Raw genomic sequence first — 20,632 nt, 5'->3', positions numbered from 1 at the left:
GTTAAAAGAACTGCCCTCTTGATGTAAAATCGTTATATTTACCAAATGCATAAAGCTGTATTGAATCAATTTCATACCCAAGATTTTATGATTAGACCAAGTGCAAATTCATTGATATTTCACCTAATTTTTTTAAATTGATTCAATCTTATACAAATAAATTTCTATTATTTTCTATCTCAAAGATATTCATAACTCAATCATCAAATTAATAATCAAATTTTAACCTGAACCCTAAAACCTTGGTTAAATCTAAACTGTTAAAATCATAAATAATTAGATTTAATTCAAGCATTTATTATCAAATTTGTGCAATTAACAAAAAAGACTTCCAACTCACATTTTTTCCTATTTTGCAGATTGAAAATCATGAGTTATTTAAAAAAAAAAAAAAATTATGGCAACATGGAAAGTATAAAAGTGAAAGTAGAATTATTTTTAAATAAACCCTTCAAAAAATTATTTTGTGTTTGCTGTGCATTTGAAGAACAATGGATAATGCGATGTCCCTGCAACTGCAGAGCCATAGAATCCCTTACAAAAACAACTTTTTCTTCAAAAACCTTCTCCGAAAACCCTTAACTTTATCTCTCCCTAATTCAACCAAACACACAACTCTTCTCGTTGAGACCTACCATCAACACCAAGCGCTTAAAGCCTTGATTCACAGGCTTAATCACATCCATTCTTGCCCTTTGAAAATACTTCAACATGACGGAGATTGGAGCAAGTCTCACTTCTGGGCTGTCATCCGCTTCCTTCAAATTTCCTCCAGGTCAGCTTTAATTCCCCAGGTACTTTCTCTTCAATTCAATTTAAAACTTGTCTTTAAATCCGGGGAACAATAAATTTGAAATTTTAAAATTTGTCCACAGGTGTTTGATTTGTGGGTAAATGTGGAGAAGTCACGCATTAATGAATCAAACTATGAAAAGATTATTGGGTTGTTATGTGAAGAGGGTTTGATGGGAGAAGCTGTAAGTGCACTTGAAGATATGAAGCATAATAATCTTAGACCTTCTTTAGAGATTTACAATTCCATGATTCATGGTTATTCCCGAAGCAGGATGTTCGAAGATGCTTTGTTTTTCCTTTATGAGATGAGGGGAATTGGTTTGAAACCTAAAACTAATACCTATAATGGTCTTATACAATCTTATGGAAAATATAAAATGTATAGTAACATTGATATGTGTTTGAAGGAGATGAAATTAGATGGGTGTTTACCTGATCAAATTACATATAATTTGCTTATTCGAGAGTTTGCACGAGGCGGTCTGTTCAAAAGAATGGAAGGGGCATATAGAAGTCTGCGTTCGAATAGAATGCATTTAGATTCATCTACTTTTGATGCAATGCTTGAGGCTTACATTAACTTTGGGAGCTTGAAGGACATAGAGAAGGTTTATAAAAGTTCACTGAAATCAAATACTTTTTTAAAGGAGGATTTGATTAGAAAACTGGCTGAGGTTTATATTAAAAACCTTATGTTTTCAAGACTAGATGACTTGGGGGATGATCTTGCTTCAAGAACTGGTAGGACTGATCTTGTCTGGTGTTTGCGCATCCTTTCTCATGCTTGTCTTTTGAGTCGAAGAGGCATGGAGCTTGTTGTGCAGGAGATGGAAGATGCTAAAGTTCCTTGGAATATATCGATTGCAAATATTATCTTGCTTGCTTTTTTAAAAAAGAAAGATTTTACTCACTTGAAACTCTTATTCTTTGAACTTCCAAATCATGGTGTGAAACCAGATATAGTTACCTTTGGAATTCTGTTTGATGCAAGAAGCTTTGGCTTTGATGTGACTGGGATTTTAGTAATGTGGAGAAGGATAGGGCTTCTTGACGAATCTGTAGATGTAAACACAGACCCTTTGGTTCTTACTGCATATGGGAAAGGGAACTTCCTTCAAAGTCTTGAAGATCTGTATTTGTCCCTTGATCCTAGGGCTAGAGAAAAGAGCTGGACGTATCAGAATCTAATTGATTTACTGGAGAAACAAAATAGACGTCAGCTTCAAAACAAATACTTTGAATGAAGCTCAGAAACTGTGGCTTAGGTTCATTAGTGAATGAAGCTCAGAAACCGTGGCTTACATTCATTAGAACTGGCATGAATTTGTATGTACCAAAAATTAAGTGGTACTTTCTGGAAACAAGGCTGGACTGGTGCTGCTTCGACAGACCAAAATGTTGTATTGTAATATGTGTTAAGGTGGCACTTCCCAGAAAATATGAGGATTTTACTGTGTTTATGCTAGTGATATTGCTGGAATATTTTCTTGTTCTCAAGATCAGACGCTTTCACTTACGCGATTGAGTTTAGAAATGTGTTATCATGTTGTTTTGCCGGTAAGATTGATGTTTTGGGGAGAGTTGAAGGAGAACTTTTAACTCTATTGTTTGAGCAATCTTTGCACAAAATCTCATGTTAAGTTTGAGAGATTGATTAGTTCTTTAACTAAATACTGTCTCAGCTCTAACCCTTTCATCTATTACCATTCATTTTAATTGGAAAAACTATATAATTATGATGAGCTCAAGGCCACTCAGTAAGCCAATTTACAGCACAACAATTGACCACTTTGGAGCTGAGTTTTGATAAACGCCAAGACTTCATGTACGAGATGGGGACTTTGATAGATGAATTAAGGTAAATCCTTTCAGAGTAATCAAGCCTCAAATTTATGAAGACCAAATTCTGATTAAAATACAACATTTTTTCCAGCTATCATCATTACCTAAAGAAGGTTTTGATTTCATCTAATAATCTCATGTGTCCATTTTGTGATTTCATAGACAACTGAAATGATTGAGATATTCACGTAAAACAGTAACTCAGAATCTTTTCTTTTAAATGCTGACAAAAGAAACCATGGAACCCATTTGTGTCTCATAATAAAGAAAACATGGCAGCCACAGAAATTAGTAAGGAAATACCAATTGAGTAAAGATGTGAGAAACTACTGTCCATAATTATATATGAAAAGTGATTTTATTAAATTGTCAAAATGGAAGGAGCAAAAGCAAACGAAAAACAGTTCCTGCAGCACATGATTTAGACTAGCAATAGGCTCTGCCTTTAAGAAATCGGAATTAAGTTAGTTCTCGAAACAGAAGGGCCATTTCACTGCCATCACTAGCCTCTAGGTTTCTAATTATGCCAGATATGCACAAATCATCATACATAAGGGAATCTTATCTAGTTTTAGCATCGCAACAGCTACATGCACAGTAGGCTTGTGATTAAAGAAAGATTTCGATGCCATACTTTGAATATCAAAAGACAATGCTATCTTTTCTATAATCAGCCAGTACCAATTATTTTTGGCAATAATTCTCTTCTGCAAATCCAGCTTTTCCGACCCTAACAACATTGATAGGCAGAGTCCACGGTTCATAGCCACTGTGATGTCACTATAAAAAACTAGGCCTTCTAACACAGCCACTTTGGACATTAGGAAATCTATGGAGCAATTCAGGTCCTCATGTCCTCTACTTCTCTTATCTGATAATCAGGTGAACAATTCCAAAAGACAATATGAAGAGACAAGCTTGACTGAAGGGGATCCGAAATGCATCAGGCTGCACAAATCATGGCAGTGGATTCTGACTGCGGTGAGTGATTGCTTTGAATTAAATGGGTCAGCAAAATTTTGCAATTTCAGGAGGCGTTGAAACGCAGCATGTAAACTAAGGCAAGAGAGAAAGATTTTATTGATTGGAATCATACAGGTGCATCAATGCAGGGCATTTACCTTCTTAAATAGAAATAGTATTGCAGAAGTGCAAATATCAGACTTTCTCCTGCATTAGCTCCTTCATCATAATCAAACAACACTGGTTCCTTCGAAGAACCAGTGTCAATTGTGTCGATAGCTTTTTCCATGAAATTTACTATTGTTACTATGTCATGCTCGTGGCTTTCTTGCTCTACAAGCTTTACCAATAAGCTAACCAAAATGGCAGCTGCATAATTGTCTCCTTCTGCTACTGACCCTGCAATAATCTTCTCTTCAATAGTTTGGCTACCATGGACAAAAACATCCATTCCATAGCTTCTGCAGAACTTCCAGATTTTGTAAGACAATGGCTTGCTAATTTTCGCTTGTTGAAACAGCCACCTCGGTGCTGATGAGGGGATCACTGCAGAAGTCACATCCCATTCATTTTCAATAACTAAATAGAAAAGGATCCTCTCAGCTTCTGACCGGAGGAGATCTGGTAACTTTTATCAGCAAAATTCCTAACTAAACCTTAAAGATTCACCAGCCACATCATGGTTGATAAATCACAAGCCCCACACTGAAAGTTGCTTCTATTGACAAGAATGTATTGCTATAAAGAAGCAAAAACTAAGGTCTCATCTGCAAGCCTGAATAAAGAGGTCTATAAAATGAGAAATGATGAGGCAAATCTAAATGGTGAAAGAGCAATGGGAATGGTATTAGCTCAGTAGCTCAATTACCTGTCCTCGTACTGATAAAATAAGTAAAACTACTGACTGACAAGAAGACAATTCTAAATTGTCAGCACTCCTCTGACCAAGAAGAAACAACATATCATCAAAATCAGATGGAATGTAGCAAGCCACATCTCTAATTAATTGTCCTGTATCACTTCCCTAAGGTACATCAACAAGGGAACTGAGCACCATACATACTTTTCAACTTTAACTTTTCGGAAGGAAATAATCCCAGACATCCATATGAAAAGCTTAACCAAGAATATGCTACCAGCGCCTTTGCAAATTCTGTGGCTTGCATATCAGAATCCTGAGTATAAAGTGAAAAGTTTCCAACAACACTAGCACAATTTCTTCATTTTTCTCATGGATGGCCTTTACAAACCAGGGTAGTAAATGGGATATACAAAATAGTTACAAAGATTGAGCAGGTCAAAATGATTGTCTCTGTAAGCATGCTCGTTTCCCATCAGAATTCCTTTTAAGCATCATTGTCAAACAAAGAATTACTTTCTCAACCTGAGAAGTTGATAAGATTCCAGGGCAGTTAGAAATGCAGTCCCAGATGAGCTTCATTGTCGGATTTTGATAAGGGTGAAAAGTATTGAAACTAAACCAGAGAGAGAAATTGAAGGAAAAATAAAGATTATTTTTTTTCTATTTATTTTCTGTAGTTGCAATATTGGAGTATATACAGAAAAACAGAGACCAAACTAGTAGTCCATATCCCATATCGTCTAATGGTGATTCGAAGTTAAGATTTTTATTTTTTTTCGGTTACGGTAAGTAAGTGTATATAAAACCAAAAAGGAAGACCTAGCAAAAGCTAGGGAGACAACCTAAGCTCAGCTTTAAGCACAACAAAAAGGCACCATGCTAGCACAGAACTATACAAGCTAACAACCCAGAGGGCAAGCCAAGACCAACCTCTTCCGAAGGACAATCGCCCTATGTGAAGAGGAAAGAAACCAGCAAAACACAAGAGGAGACATCTCCTCTTGAAGAGCCATCTGAGCTCTTACAAAGATAGAGCTCAAGAGGAGAAAGAGCAAAAACGACCATAAACAAAGGCACCCAAAAACTGCTCCCCAGAACAAAAGAAAAAAGAAGCACCATAAACCAAGGACTGGGATATTGAAATCCTAGTGCCAAAAGAACTCAACCTACAGCATTCATTAATAGAAGAGCAAGCACAAAGCAAGGACTGAAACAGGACAATCGCGCAGCAACAGAGCCAAAGGAGAAAACGCCAACCATAATGGGATAAATCACAGACTTTCCCCAAAAGAGGCCAGCGGCAGAAACTTCTAGCATGAACTCTCCAAGAATCACCCGCCGGGAAACGAAGATGAGTTTCTTTTTGGCCTCCAGGGAACCCGAGCACTTCAAGGAAAACATTGTACTCATGGAGCACCGCTAGGACTATAAGCGAAAATGCATTCAGACTGGAACTTGGAGTCCCTGTAAATTTCTTTTGCCTTTGGCAGCCAACAGTAGCATACATGCATTGGAAGAAAGGAATGGAAACTTCACCAGGAATGGCAACAAACTTCAGGCTGGAGCAGTTATTTTTTTTTCACTGGAATTGCATAAGAAGTGACCAACTGTATTTAATTTGAACTCTGGCCAAATAGTCATTTTTCTCCGCAATTTATTCTGGATTCTGTGGTTCCAAAAGCCAGTGACGATGGAAGAAACAACATAAACTCGGAAGCTGCTAGTTTCAAATTAACCTGCAAAATGAACACACAGGTTAGTGTTAGAGAGAATTATGCTTCCTCGTCTTGTGCAGTTTTTGAATTTTGAACTTTGTATGCATTACTTCTCTCTTTCAGTTTCAGTCCTCTGCTCCTCTCTTTCAGCTTTAGTTTCAGCTTCAGTTTTCTCGCTTTCAGTTTCAGCTTACTCCTCTATTTCAGTTTCAATTTATTTCAAAATTTAAAATCTCATGTACACTTGTATATTTTCAGTTTCGGTTTCCTTTGCTCCTTTCTTTGAGTTTCAGTTTATTTCAAAATTTAATATATGCATGGCAGATTGTCATGAACCAATTAATAGTAAAAACAAAATTTTTATACTCAGTTTTTTATATGGTATCAGAGCATTTTAGCTCCAACGAGCAAACACAAATTTCTTTTTTTCATGACATGGCCACACAACAAAGCACTTTTGTTGTTACCAATGCTCCTCCCATTGCTCAAAATCTCATTGCCATTAATGCAGTTGCACAACTTCTAGTTAAACTTTCTCCTACCAACTATCCATCTTGGAGAGCTCAATTTTCTTCCTTGCTATTTGGTTACGATCTCATAGGCTTCATTGATGGCTCTAACCCAAGTCCACCTCCCATAATCACATAAAACAATGCTATTGTACCAAACCCAAACTTTATTTTATGGTAATGCCAAGATCAACTTTTGCTCCATGCTATCCTCGCATCCCTCACAGAACTAGTTATGCATCTTCTTGCATTATCTCCAACCTCTCAAGATGCTTGGACAAGAGCTGCTCGTCTTTATGCGAATCATTCTTCATCTAGAATCATGCACTTGAAAGAGCAGTTATGTTAGAATATGCCTTAAAAACCAATTGCTTTGTTGGTTTCAAAGGTTGTATATCTTGCATATACATTATTAATAAAAGAAGAGTTTTATCATACTTCACATGTTTTTTACATCACTTTTATATCTATGTTGTAGTTGTATATTACATCCATATTAACTACATACATATGACATATAAAAGGTTCCGATAAGTTTTAATAAACGTTATCAAATTGTTCCCTGCATAAGTAATCTGTTTGGGCAATAGTATTGCATAGTGGGTGTGTGCTACATTCCCATAGTATATCAGTGGATGATATTAGACATGGTGGATATACACATGGGTAAATAATAGAACCGTACGATGGTTAGAGAACTGATTAAAGGTTATTATATTATATTGTTTATCTAACATGGCCACTGAATGATGATCACATGGATATTAATATATAGTTGATGATACATTGTAAATCATACTAGTGTATAGATCCTTTGACTTGAGATATCATGGTTGTGCTTTGTTTCAGAACGTATGGTTCCTATGGTATATACCACGAGACTAATCATGTCTCATTCAGAAACCACTTTGATTATATGTTGCTTGAGCGAGAGGACAAGTGATGATCATACAGGGATCCATCAGCTCGACTATTCCCAAGTTCCTATACGAATATTGAGAAACATGAAAATCGAAGACATTGGCCAGTGTAAATAAAAGTCCACATGAAAAGAGTTTCGATGTGGGACGTTCTGAGGTATGACTTGATATTCGAAAAGATTAAATATTAGATTTTAACATTCCATGAATCCAATTTTAATTAGGATATAACAACGGAGGGATTGAACTATATGGTAAGTGTGAGTAAGAAAGGTTCATTTTATATTATGTGAAGGTTGTACTTCATTGTGAATTAGAGGTCATGAGACATTGCTAGATGACACCATATGATTAGTGGGAGCTTCGTTTTGTAGCGAAAAACAAAGTATATCAGTTAGTGACAGCTTTAGGTTATACAGTGATATAATGAAACGTATCATCTGATATGGGGCTCACGACTACGTCACTATGAACCTTGAAAGTCACACTCATATTTCAAGGAAGAAAATGGTGTTATGAAGTTGAAAATATTTATCTATGGTTGGCTAGCACTTTCCAAAGATAAAAATGAATCTTTTCGAATAAGATTCGAAAAAAGAGTGAAATTGTTATTTTACACTTTTTAAATTGTTTAGAAAGTTGAATGAATAATTTTGGGCACAAATTATTTAACATGTGTCAAATTATAATTTAATCTTAATTATCAACCAATGGGAAATAGACACATAATTTAATTTGATAAATATCAAGTTTAAACTTAATAAATGGGAGAAATACATAGAAAATATATAGATTTTTTTTCTTCTTCTTCCTTTTGCCGAGAAAAGCTTCCATTTTTCTTCCTTGAAGGGTGCAAGTCAAGAGATCACTTATTTTAGTGATTCAAACTTCCTAACTTCAAATCAAATTACAAGGTATAAAGTAGTTTACATGTTTTTATGTTTTAGTTCGTGAAACAATATGTAAATTTTATATTACTATTGTTACATATGATGTGAACATGATCTAAAAATTTTAATTTTCTTGCCAAAATCCTACAGGCTATATCTTCTATCCAAAGGATCAACACTAGTTTCAAAATATTTACAAAAAATCAAAAGTATTTGTGATGAGCTTGCACTAATTAATGCTTCACTTACTGATGATGATCTTATTCTTTACTGCCTCAGTGGCTTAGGTCTAGAATTTAAGGAGCTTATCGCGACAATTCATGCACAAGAAAATTCAATATCCTTTGAAGAATTTCATGATTAGCTAATAAAACATGAAACCATGCTCTCTTGCAATGAGAACAAATTTGATCCTAGTCTTATTATTGTCAACTACACTTATGCAAATAACTTTAACAAATACTATTCCACCTAACATCAAAATTCATCATCCAAAAGATTATCAAACAACCAAGATCGTGACCCTCTATGTAGTCAAGCTAGATTTCCAAACAATCATGGTTCTCCAATTATATGCCAATTTTGTGACAAACGTGGTCATATCGCTCACTATTGCTGATCATTGAAGTCAAAATTACATAATTCCTCTGTTCAACCAGTTGTCAATGTTTTTACTACTATACCTTCTAATAACTCAAACTGGCTTGTTAATTCTATAGCCAGTCATCACATCACTGGTGACTTAGCCAATTTTTTTATATGTGATATTTTTAAAGGTGGTGATGATGTTCTTATTGATAATGGCTTTGGTTTGGTCATCACTCACACAGGTTTGGCTTATGTTTCCCACAATATAAAAGACTTCTTATCAAACATTCTTTGTGTACCATCAATTAAAAAAAAATATGATTTCAGTTTCCTAATTTTGCAAATCTAACAATACTTTAATTGAATTTTTTCCTACTTTCATTGTTGTGAAGGATCTCAAAACAGGGGCACAACTACTGCAAGGCCCAAATAAGGTTGGTGTGTATGAATGGCCATAAAAATAAAGCTCTCGCAATATTAAACTGTGTGCTTTGCTTGATGTGAAAGCTAATATTAGAACCTAACATGATCACCTTGGGCACCCTTCCTCTAGAGTTCTTCAACAAATTGTTAAGTCCATGTCGTTATCCGTAACTTCTTCCAAGTCTTTTTCCAACTGTAGTTCTTGTTTGAGTAATAAAAGTCATAAGCTTTTATTTGCTGGGTCTACTTTGATTAGTCATGGTCTATTAGATCATGTCTATTCTAACATGTGAGGGTCTTCTCCACTTGTTTTAATTAATAATTTTAAATATTATGTTATATTTGTGGATCATTTTACAATATACACATGGCTTTATTTGATTTCCTTTAAATATGATGCCATGTGTATCTTTATGTCATTCAAAACCTTAATGAAAACTTATTTCAAAACCAAACTTAAAACTTGTGTGGTTCAACACCTCACTACACCTCTATACACTCCTTAACATAATAGGTCAATCGAGCGTTGTCATCATCACATTGTTAAAATTGGGCTTACTCTACTTCACTAAACTTTTGTTTCTTAAACCTACTGGCCTTTCGTATTTCAAACAGTTATATACTTAATAAATAAACTTCATACACACTTTTTTATTATAAATCTCCTTATGAGTCCTTGTTTCATAACCAGTCTAACTACATAAAACTTAAGACCTTCAACTGTCTATTTTACCCATGGCTTCATCCTTATACTAATTAGAAACTTGATCCACGTTCCACTGCTTGTGTTTTCCTAGGATATTCACCCATTCAAAGTGTTTATCGTTACTTAGATTTGTCCACAAACAAGATGTATAAATCACAACATGTTCAATTTGTTGAACATGTCTTTTCTTTTTCCACCTATAGTTCTTCACTCCTACCAACTTCAAACTAAACATCTTGGTGCTCATGTTCTACTTCACTAGCTTCCATTGAGTGTCTACATTTTTTTGTTTCAACTTCTCCTACCTTGGTGTCCAATAGTTCAACTCTACTAGTTCAAGTGACAACTTTAACATCGAATGCACTAGTTTTAACTTCTTTCATTGAGACAATTTCTACACCTATTCTATCTTTGGCCGCTTATAATAGTATACCTCTACTTCCTTCTACTAAACCACCACCTTTTCACAGAGCCTATCATATGTTCACTCGATCTCAAAACAACATTTTCAAACCAAAAAGAATTCATGCTACCACAAAACATACCATTCCAGATTCCTTTGAGCTAACTTATGTTTCTGCTGCTTTACATAATCCATTTTGGTAGGTTGCTATGATGGACAAAGTTAATGCTTTCACACGAAATGACATTTATGAGCTTGTGCCTCGGTTGCCTTCTTAGAATGTTTTGGAGTGTAAATGGGTGTTCCATATTAAACGATATTGCTCGCTATAAGGCTCATTTAATGGCCAAAGGTTTTTATCAACATCATGGAATTGATTATCATGCCACCTTTAGCCCTATTATGAAGCCAACTACAATCTGCTTGGTTTTGTCTCTTGTTTTACATAACAATTGGCCTATTTATTGGCTAGATGTTAATAATGTACTTTTGCATGGAATTCTTCATGAAGACTTTTACATGATGCAGCCTTTTTGATTCATTGATGACACCCTTCTTTCTTATGTTTGTTGGTTGTGTAAAGCTATCTATGGGTTTAAGCAAGCACCTCGCATATGGCACAATAAGTTAAAGGATTTTCTTATCTCATTTGGTTTCTCTAATTTTTGATTGGATATATCATTATTTATTTATTCATCTAATGTTAGCTTGATCCATTTTCTTATCTATGTGGATGATTTACTTGTTATATGAAATAAGGATACACTTTTGGAGTGTTTCATGCTTGTCTTATCTCAATAGTTCTTTTTGAAAGATCTTGGTCCTCTTTAGTATTTTCTAGGTGTTGACATTATTCCAACAACTTAAAGCTTATTTCTCACTCAACACAAATACATTTATGATATTTTTGTTGAAAATGAAAATGGATGGTGCCAAAGAAGTTCTCACTTCATTGTCCACTTCTGATGTTATTATACTTCATGATAGCTCCACTTTTACAAATGCTACTGAAAATCAGAAAGTTATTGGTTCTCTACAATACTTAATATTCAAATGATCGGATATTTCATTTGTCATCAACATGCTAGCTTAATTTATGTATGCTCCATTTCAAAAGCATTAGACAATGGTTAAACTATTACTTCGCTATTTGAAGCATATTATTTATTATGGCTTGTATCTTCATAGAAATCAATCATTGAATCTGCATGCATTTTCTAATATACACTGGGCTAGCAATTGTTATGGTCGTACCTTAATATCATCTTATCTTGTTTATTTAAGTGGCAATCTCATATCTTGGTCTTTTAAAAAGCAAACGTCAATTGCTTAGTCCTCTAAAAAACAAACATCAGTTGCTTAGTCTTCTAAAAAGCAAACATTAATTGCTCAATCCTTTACTAAAGCCAAGTATTATTTGGTTGCCACAACAACTGTTTAGCCTTTATGGGTTTTGTCATTCTCAAAGAACTTGGTGTTACGACTCTATTATGACAATATGGGTGCCACTTACCTTTTGTGCTAATCCAATCTTCCATTCAAGGATGAAACACATTGCCATTGATTTTCACTTCATGCATGATAAGGTTGCCTCTAGTATTCTTTTTGTGTCTCACGTCTCAACTCATGACCAGCTTGCTGATCTTTTTACTAAACCATTATCTAGGACTTATCATCATCAATCACATCTCAAGTTGGGGCCATGTTAGAGAGAATTATGCTTCTTGACTTTACGTTTTCTGATCTTGCGCGATTTTTAAAATTTTAAACTTTATATGTATTATTTCTCTCTTTCAATTTCAGTCTTCTGCTCCTCTATTTCAGTTTCGGCCTACTCCTCTATTTCAGTTTCAATTTATTTCAAAATTTAAAGTAACACTTGTATATTTTTTGTTTCAATTTCCTCCGCTCTTTTCTTTTAGTTTCATTTTATTTCAAAATTTAAAGTCTCATGTACACTTGTGTGTGTGTGTGTGTGTGTGTGTGTGTGTGTGTATATATATATATATGCCAAATTGTCATGAATCAATTAATAGTGAAAAAAGTTCTTTTATACACAATTTTACAGTCAAGTGAAAACCAACTAGGCTTCTTCTTCTCTTACCTGCTTAGACACCACCACTAGTCATCTGAAATGCAATTTGGAAGCTTCCAAACATGAACCAAGTGCTCTATTGTAGTAGTTCTTTTCACCTTAGTCATCTCAAATACTTTATCCTTTACTATTATTCTAATTGAATTAGTGAGAGTCTCTTAGCTTTTCCTCTCTTTTTCAAAGTTTCTTTTATTCCTTTCTTTGTACACTATATAAATGGCCTCACAACATAAGTTAATCGACTTATCTCTAAGACTTTCTTTCAAACTTTTGAAATTTCCCAGCAAGTAAAGAAGAGAAGATCCATGGTTCCCTTAGCATCACCACAAAAGCAACATCTCACATCTATTGTGAGACCTATTCTACTTATCTTTAGTAGGAATTCTTTCTTTGAACGCTAACCATGTAATGAATGCATGTCCTGGAATATCAGTTTTGAACCATACAAGGCTTGACCAATTAACCACTCTCTCATTTCTTCAAAAAATCTAACAAGTTGATCCAAAGCTAAAGATACTGGTCTTGTTTACTTTCCATACAATTTTGTTCCTATCATTTTTTAGCTTTAGGGGAAAGGAGTTTTTAATTTCAAGATGGTCCCAAGATTTGAAGTTAAGATTGGGTTGTAGCGATTGTACTATTGTATTCACATTTTCTTTAGCCTCCTTTTACTTAGAACATTGATTTGCAAAATTGTCACAACTATTGATTGATGCAGGTTCTATTTGACATTACATTTTTGCATTTCGATTGGATCACCGCAAGGATTGTCCATTTCTTTCATAATTTCCTTTGGGTTATCCAATATTCCAACCATAATGGTTGTCTCATGATGTAGACCAAAATAAAGGAACTAAATGTAACGTTCTAAGTTTCAGCCTTTTGAATTTCTATTCAAGTAAGTAATGTCGTTTACATATAAAGATTGTAATACACCTCTATATAAGTCATGCTTACTTTATAGATTTAGAAAGGAAGGAAAAATACAATCAATTTACTTCTCTTTTTCTCTCCTATGTATCTTGCCTTTTTAGATCTTCTCCTTCTTAATTTTAAATTTTCTTTCTCTTATTGTACTCTTCTTCTTTTAGTTTAGTTTACATCAAATGGTATTAGGGCAATGATCTTGTGCTATGGTTTGAAAAAAAAGAGCTTATACATGAAGAGTTGTAGCAGTTTTTGAAAGGTGTTGCTAAAATCAAAGAAACGCTCTTAATGATTACTTAAGGAATCCTTTGACAAGATCAAAAACTTAATTACAGGTTTAAGTTTGCAACCTATATAAAACTTTGAACAAAAAATTAACATAACAGAAGTGGAACCAGCCCTTGAAAATTTTGAACAAAAAATTGATCTAGTGAAATGAGGAAATTATTACTGAAAATCTTGAACAAAACTCTCCATCAAGATTTTCAATCAAGTCAAAGTCTCTTTCCTTCAAGGAAAATAGGTTTCAATTGGTTTATTAGAATAATTAGAAGATGAATGAGTATAAGGTATGCAATGGTGGTGACTCAATTAGACGACAAAGGGTAAAAAGAAACTTGGTGAAGGTGAAGATTAAGAAAAAGAAAAACAAAGGAAGAGTTCTTGCTGGAATAGCTAAGATGGTCCAAAAACGAGGGCAAATTATTGTTGGAGCTTGGTTTTTAATAGTTATGACAAAATATTCAATTTTAATTTAAGTGTTCTAACTAATAATCCCAATGATGTTTTGGAATCTTTTTTTTAAGCCATTTGCTAATAATTATGATTTAAAGTTTGTTTCAAAGGTGTTGCAAGGCCAACCAAATTTTGATGTATTAGAGTTATATGAAAAGAAATTGTCATGTCGTGAAGTTCTTGAGTATAGGTTAGTCTATTCAACTTTTCTATGTGCATTGAAATATATGTTTCAATCATGCAATGAGAAGGTAGTTATTAAGTTTGGTGACAAATTCAAAGTAATGACATCAAACTGAATATATGTTGTTGATTTTGAGATAATCCTTTAAGAAGATGACAATGAGGTTAGGGTGAAACATTCATTGTTGATTGCTACTTAGAGGTGAAGTTGGATGAACTTGTGAACTGTAACAAAGTAGTTGTAAATTATGGACTTGAATTACTAAAGTTATTGTTGAACGTTAGGTTGATTACACTATTGTGTTTACTTTTTTATTGTTGATGTTCATAGATAATGGACTAGTGGTTGGAATGAGATTTGATTTTGGGTGGCAGTAGAGATATACTTGTTTTTGTGGAAGAGTTGTGGTACCTTCATTTCAATCTCTATTGCTTTATCCATTTTTTTGGGTTTGGACAATAATTGGTACTTTATGGTTCACACATGCAAGACATTGTTTTCTAGAAGAGGGTCAAAATGAATTTCTTCATTTGGTTGCTTTGCAGTTATTGTGAATTTCTTTACCTTGCTTACATGTCTATGGGAAAGTGGTTGACATAAAGACAAGCTCATGTATTACATGCCAAACAGGGAAATCTTGTTTTAAAATATGGGGTTTTGGTTGACATGATTTGTGTAACATATTGGATATTTGAGGCTATAGGTTAAAAGAGGAGAGACATTGAAACTCAAAGAGAAGCAGTAGAGACACTTATTCAAGAACTTCTAAAGTTTAGGTTAAAGGTTGGTTTGACTAATTGTAGTGAATGTTCCATCTGCTTGGAAGAGTTTTAGTAGAGGAATGAGGTTCAAGGCTAGGCTTGCCTAGTGTGAATAATTTTCATATGGAATACATTAATAAGTGGCTTAGATTGAACATGAAGTGTTCTATATGTCATAGCTTAGTCTTCCCAAACCTTTACCTTATTGCCTTATCCAATCTCTGCATTACCAATTTTAAGCAATCATCAGCCAATATTGTGATATCTCGCCAACAAATAAGAACCTAACTCTTTGGCCAAAGCTATTTTTTATGTCAGGTTGGTGTTACTTGTTCCTTGGATGTAACGCAAAAAAGAAAGAAGAAACTGTTATCACATAAAAATTCCTTTTATAATTTATAGTTTGAAAATGACCTACTTTCACTTAAAGTAGATCAACTAATAGGTATTAGCACATCCTTAATCTTTATTACTCGAATATGAATTATTGGATATGGGTCCACCCATGACTGGTTGACCTGATCCGATTTTGTTAATTGTCAAAGGGTAGTTATTGGTGATTAATAATTGGCAGTTGGACTCTTATATAAAGTCCTAACTACCTTCCCAAAATAGTGGTATGCTATTTCTTTTACTAAAAAGATTTCTCCACCCAACACACAAATATCGACGCTAATCCTGTCTCCCTAATTAAAAAAACTAATACGTACTGGAAATTGGGTCGTGAAAATAGACTAACGTTAATACCTTGCATCGTATATGAAGAAGCTTTATTGAAAATTACTTCGGGTACATAAATCTCTATTTACAGATTTCACAGAATTGATCCTGGTATATTTAATTATTTCCAACATTGGTATCAAAGCCTAGGATACATATTTGCTATATTTTCTATGAATTGTATTGCGTCTATTGTGTAAATTAGAATCTGTATATTGAATTTTGTTTTAAAAATTCATTTTTGGGCACGAATTTAATTTGACCAGCATGCAATTGGTGTTGGGAAACATGTTGGATGAATTATTGGAATGATATTACATGTTTTAAATTGAAAATATGACTCGAATTAATGTCGAAATCGATGAAAATTGATCCAAAATCGAGACCTAATGCATGTTTTTCCTTGTTACTGTTTCAACGAATTTCAGTGTCATTGGCCCCTGAACTTGGAACGATCAACTTCGTCGTCAACTGGGATATAAAAGCTTTATGGTTTCTTCATCGAAAGTCGGCTAATTGAATGGAAAAAAATATAAGGTTTGTGCATAGAACCGGGTCGATATCGAGTTGGAAAAACCTGATTACCTAACCTGGAGGTCAACGGGTTGGTCAAGACCCATTGGTTAATAGGTCAACCCATTGAGTCAATTGATTCAACCCGAATCAGTCAACACCTATCAGGTCAGTTAATCGGTCAACAGTCAAACTATTGACCGTAGCATTGATCAATATGTGATAACCTCATTCCGAGAGTAGTGGTGTGTGCAAGCACATGACAATCATTAGTTGGCAAATGACGACAAGTTCAACTCATTCCTTGTGCATGAAGACACGTTGCTAACTCTTTTAATTGCATGTAGAGGTGCGTGCAATGTCGTCTTGACATATGAAGAAGCGTATAAGCTTATTTTGGCATGTGATAGTGCGTGAACACCCATTTTGGTGCATCTTGGCACATGAAACCTATTTTTTTATCCTTGGAAGATGTGTTCCATGGGTCTTACAATGCATAATAACATGTAATATCTTATTCTGACTCTCTAAAACACATATTAGTGTTTTGAAATACATGTTTCTACTTTATGCAAGTTTGTTGACTAGGGACCATCACATTGCATGTTGAAACTATTAATACTCTGTTGAATTCTCTTAATTGAAAAAGAGATAATATCCATACATGAATATATGCCCCGTAATAAATGATTTTATTCAGGACAAGAATTTGAAACTTTTTGGGATTGAGTGGATTCATTACAGCTTGCTATAGAGCGATGTTTAGTAATATATGAGAGAATATCCATTACTTTAATGTTATTCCCAAAACTAACATAATGTGAGGTATTTGACCTAACGCAAATGTAATAGAGACTTTATCATGTATAAAGTGACTCAAAGATCAATACGGGTTGATGAAATGCTCCTAGTCAAAATGGATAATGCATTCATTGTATTATATATATTTGTTAAGTGTGGGAATTTGAGATTGGTAGAATTTAATGAAATTCTCATCTAGAATTAATATTGGTGTAATTGAATTAAAGTTTAAAATGTCAAGCATTTGTGTCATGGAAGATGATTGGGAACATAGTGAACTTTCAATTCTATGCCTTATATGAGATATTTTAAACATTTTAATATGTAGTTGTGACAATTGATCTGTATTTGATAGCGTTATGTCTAATAGATATATCTTTGTGTTCTAATTAACCATAACATCTTAGAAAATGATGGCTGCTTTGAATCAAAATGATACTAAATAGAGTGAATTAATGCACAATATCCTCGATTAATAAAAGGCTTTGGAGGCCGTAGATCAGGTTAAGATAGAGTTATGGCTGACTAAAGGATAGAAACCCAATCAGTGCCTTACACAAACATGATATGGATGCACATCACGCATATAAGAAGCAAGGCTCATTTCATGTAATATCTTGATTAGTTTCATGAATGACAATCTGATATATGAGTATTAGTAATGTTTAACTGCATATGCCATAAGTATGGTTTTAATTGAAAAAATTTGGAGAAACTATAGTCCCTAAATAAAGACAACTGATCGTTGAATTTGATTGAATGTCAAATTTAATTATGAAACTAAAGTTAGTTATGCGTAACCTGATACATGAACAGTAGGTTCATTTAGAAAAGCGATCCATTCCTGATAGTGAGAGCGTATAAAAGTACATATGACCCACAATTAGGAAAGAAAAACTTCTGTTAGTTATTCTTGCCACATAGAATTAGAGGACAAGAGCCCTTGAGACAGCTGAACTTAGTACTCGTGTATATGTTATAGAATCAAGTTTTAAAAGTGAGTGGCTCAAGTCTAAATATAGGAAGGAGATTGTATAATGCTCAAAGAATAAGGACAAGGAATTGAAATGGGAGAGTGGCAAAAGTACTTGAAGAAGAGATGGAAACAAGATGAATAGTTACAATAGAAGTAACAAGAATTATATTGTCTATGAATGAACGGAGCTAAAATGATAGTCTTGTTCAATATAAAGTGATGAAACTTTATTTTCTAGTACTATGATATTAACTGAGTATTATCCTACATAGATTATGGACTCAAAAGCCACTGACCAAGTAGTTCATGATAAAAGATCTTTAGTAAATTTCTATCAAATTCTTAATAAAGTGAATTAAATGTATGTAGGCAACAACACAAAAGTTGTAGTAAGAGAAATAGACACGAGCAAATGAGTTTAGTTGGTGGTCGAATTGTAACATCTCTTCCCAGAAGTGCTACCCACCAAAGGAGAAATGTTACTAATTAATATCCGGAGCATCTATTATTATTATTTTTTAAAAATACTTTAAAATGGATGCATCACTAAAAGTGTTTAGAAATTATTCTAAGAAAACTGAAAATCTAGAAGCGAACAAAAGTTGTATATACTCATATGAAAACTCGTCTAAAAACATATAAAAATATGGAGTAATCCTATACAACTGTACAATCATCTCAAAAAGGTAAAAAGTCAATAAGAACATGCGACTATACGCATTTAATATAAACTAGAGAAAACTTGCACCAACCGGATCTTTCTTCGCTGACCTGACCCTGCCTCATAGCTACCTCGATCACCTGTACCTGCAATCATGAAAGAAAAGGAAGTGAGAGATAAGAACACTCAGTAAGGGGAAAGAATTAAGTAAACTATCTCTTTTCCTATTCTAACTCACTCTTGGGACCCAATCTCACATTATAACCTTCATAAGAAATCGAAGGGATAATCTAATTCATTCTTTACTATTTGGGTCATACTTTGTCCCATTTGGTGTCTATTTGATACTTTCTGGAAGCTGACTATAGGGGTTTGGTACTTTTCTAAGCTCAAACTCTCTTTTTTTCTCTCACTACACCATTTCTAAATCTAAATTGAGCTCTACTATGAGCATGCTCTACTGTGAGTAAACTCTACTGGAGGTCTATATCCTACTACGGACATGTCCTACTATGGACGTGCCCTACTGCAAGCAGTATAATATAAAGTGCCCCCTCACAGTTCATAGCATGCATGCGTGTCTTATATCTTACTAATATTGCTTCTATCTAAATCTATTCATAACTCACCAGACCATACTCTTGGGACAACCTCTAAATTCTGAGCCCCAAATTTCTTTTCTTGCTTTTCTTTTTCTCTCTTTTCCTTTTTTTCCTCCTTTTCTTTCTTTTCAAAAACTGTGAAATACTGTTCACGAAATTGTTTATTTGGTAGGATAGACTTCTTTTTCATAAACTTTCATAGTCTAAACGGTCTCTAAGTTATACTAGCTATATATCTTTAAAAAGATGATTCAAAGAGCTTTCCAACAAGCTATAATAGCACTCATAATTCATTAGATAAGACATCAAAACGTGAGATGAAGTCAGTGGCAAAATCTTGTATTTCCTGTTTATTTGGGTAAAGCAGTCTTTTTGGTTCCTACCATATTTAATAGTCCAAACTATCTCTACTTAATACACATTATATATCATTGGAAAGAGGATTTAAAGAGCTTTCCAAAAAGCGATAATAGAACTCATGATTCATCAGATAAGGCAGCCAAAAAGTGGGATAAAGTCAGTGGCAAAAAAACTATCTTCACTGTTTATTTGGTAAGACAATTTTTTTTGTTCATGCAATTTAATAGTCCAAACGGTCTCTAATTCATACAAGCTATATATCATTGAAAATATCATTCAAAGAGCTTTCCAACAAGCTATAATAGCACTCATGATACATCAGATAAGACAACCAAAACGTGGGATGAAGCCAGTGGCAAAACTGTAAATATTAATCAACTCTCTATCATCAACAAAATCACACAAATAGATACCCCAAATGACAAAACAATGTTCCTCAACTTCAAAATCATCTTATAACATAGATCCAAAGAACCAAAAGCATAAAATATAAAACATATCAAAGATAATAACCTTTATCTTGTTTCAAGTCAATCTTTGCAAGTTGGCTTCCTCCTCTTTGTCTTGCTTCCTTTATCACCAAAACCACCTTAAATCAACACCAAAACACACTAACATATTCATATAACATGCATCTAATATATATATAAAGATAGGTAAAGGGAAAGGAAGGAGATCTTT

The 20,632-nt window shown here is 33.9% G+C and overlaps 1 protein-coding gene and 1 pseudogene across 2 annotated transcripts; both read left to right on the top strand.

The window, feature by feature from the left end:
• The first annotated feature begins 459 nt into the window (after positions 1 to 459).
• Positions 460 to 2,292, top strand: LOC123220199 (pentatricopeptide repeat-containing protein At4g14190, chloroplastic). Of its 2 annotated transcripts, XM_044642252.1 has the most exons (3): positions 460 to 794; positions 876 to 2,049; positions 2,087 to 2,292. In XM_044642252.1, the coding sequence occupies exons 1-2, from the start codon at positions 492 to 494 to the stop codon at positions 2,037 to 2,039; spliced, it is 1,467 nt and encodes a 488-aa protein (XP_044498187.1). In that variant the 5' UTR covers positions 460 to 491; the 3' UTR covers positions 2,040 to 2,049; positions 2,087 to 2,292. The 2 variants fall into 2 exon arrangements, with proteins under 2 accessions (XP_044498187.1, XP_044498186.1); XM_044642251.1 differs by having other exon boundaries at positions 876 to 2,292.
• Positions 2,293 to 14,847: 12,555 nt separating this feature from the next.
• Positions 14,848 to 15,606, top strand: LOC123220085 (annotated as a pseudogene).
• Positions 15,607 to 20,632: the final 5,026 nt, after the last annotated feature.

Source organism: Mangifera indica, chromosome 7 (genome assembly GCF_011075055.1).
Source record: "Mangifera indica cultivar Alphonso chromosome 7, CATAS_Mindica_2.1, whole genome shotgun sequence".
In the NCBI taxonomy this organism is placed as follows: Eukaryota; Viridiplantae; Streptophyta; class Magnoliopsida; order Sapindales; family Anacardiaceae; genus Mangifera; species Mangifera indica.
Note: the sequence above shows the minus strand (reverse complement) of the source record. Positions and strands in the feature narration are given on the sequence as shown.

Bases quoted from the DNA above. Each gene is read 5' to 3' on its own strand.
- LOC123220199 (XM_044642252.1), top strand. From the start codon at position 492: ATGGATAATGCGATGTCCCTGCAACTGCAGAGCCATAGAATCCCTTAC. The intron at 795-875 runs GTACTTTCTCTT...ATTTGTCCACAG, and splicing joins GGTCAGCTTTAATTCCCCAG to GTGTTTGATTTGTGGGTAAA.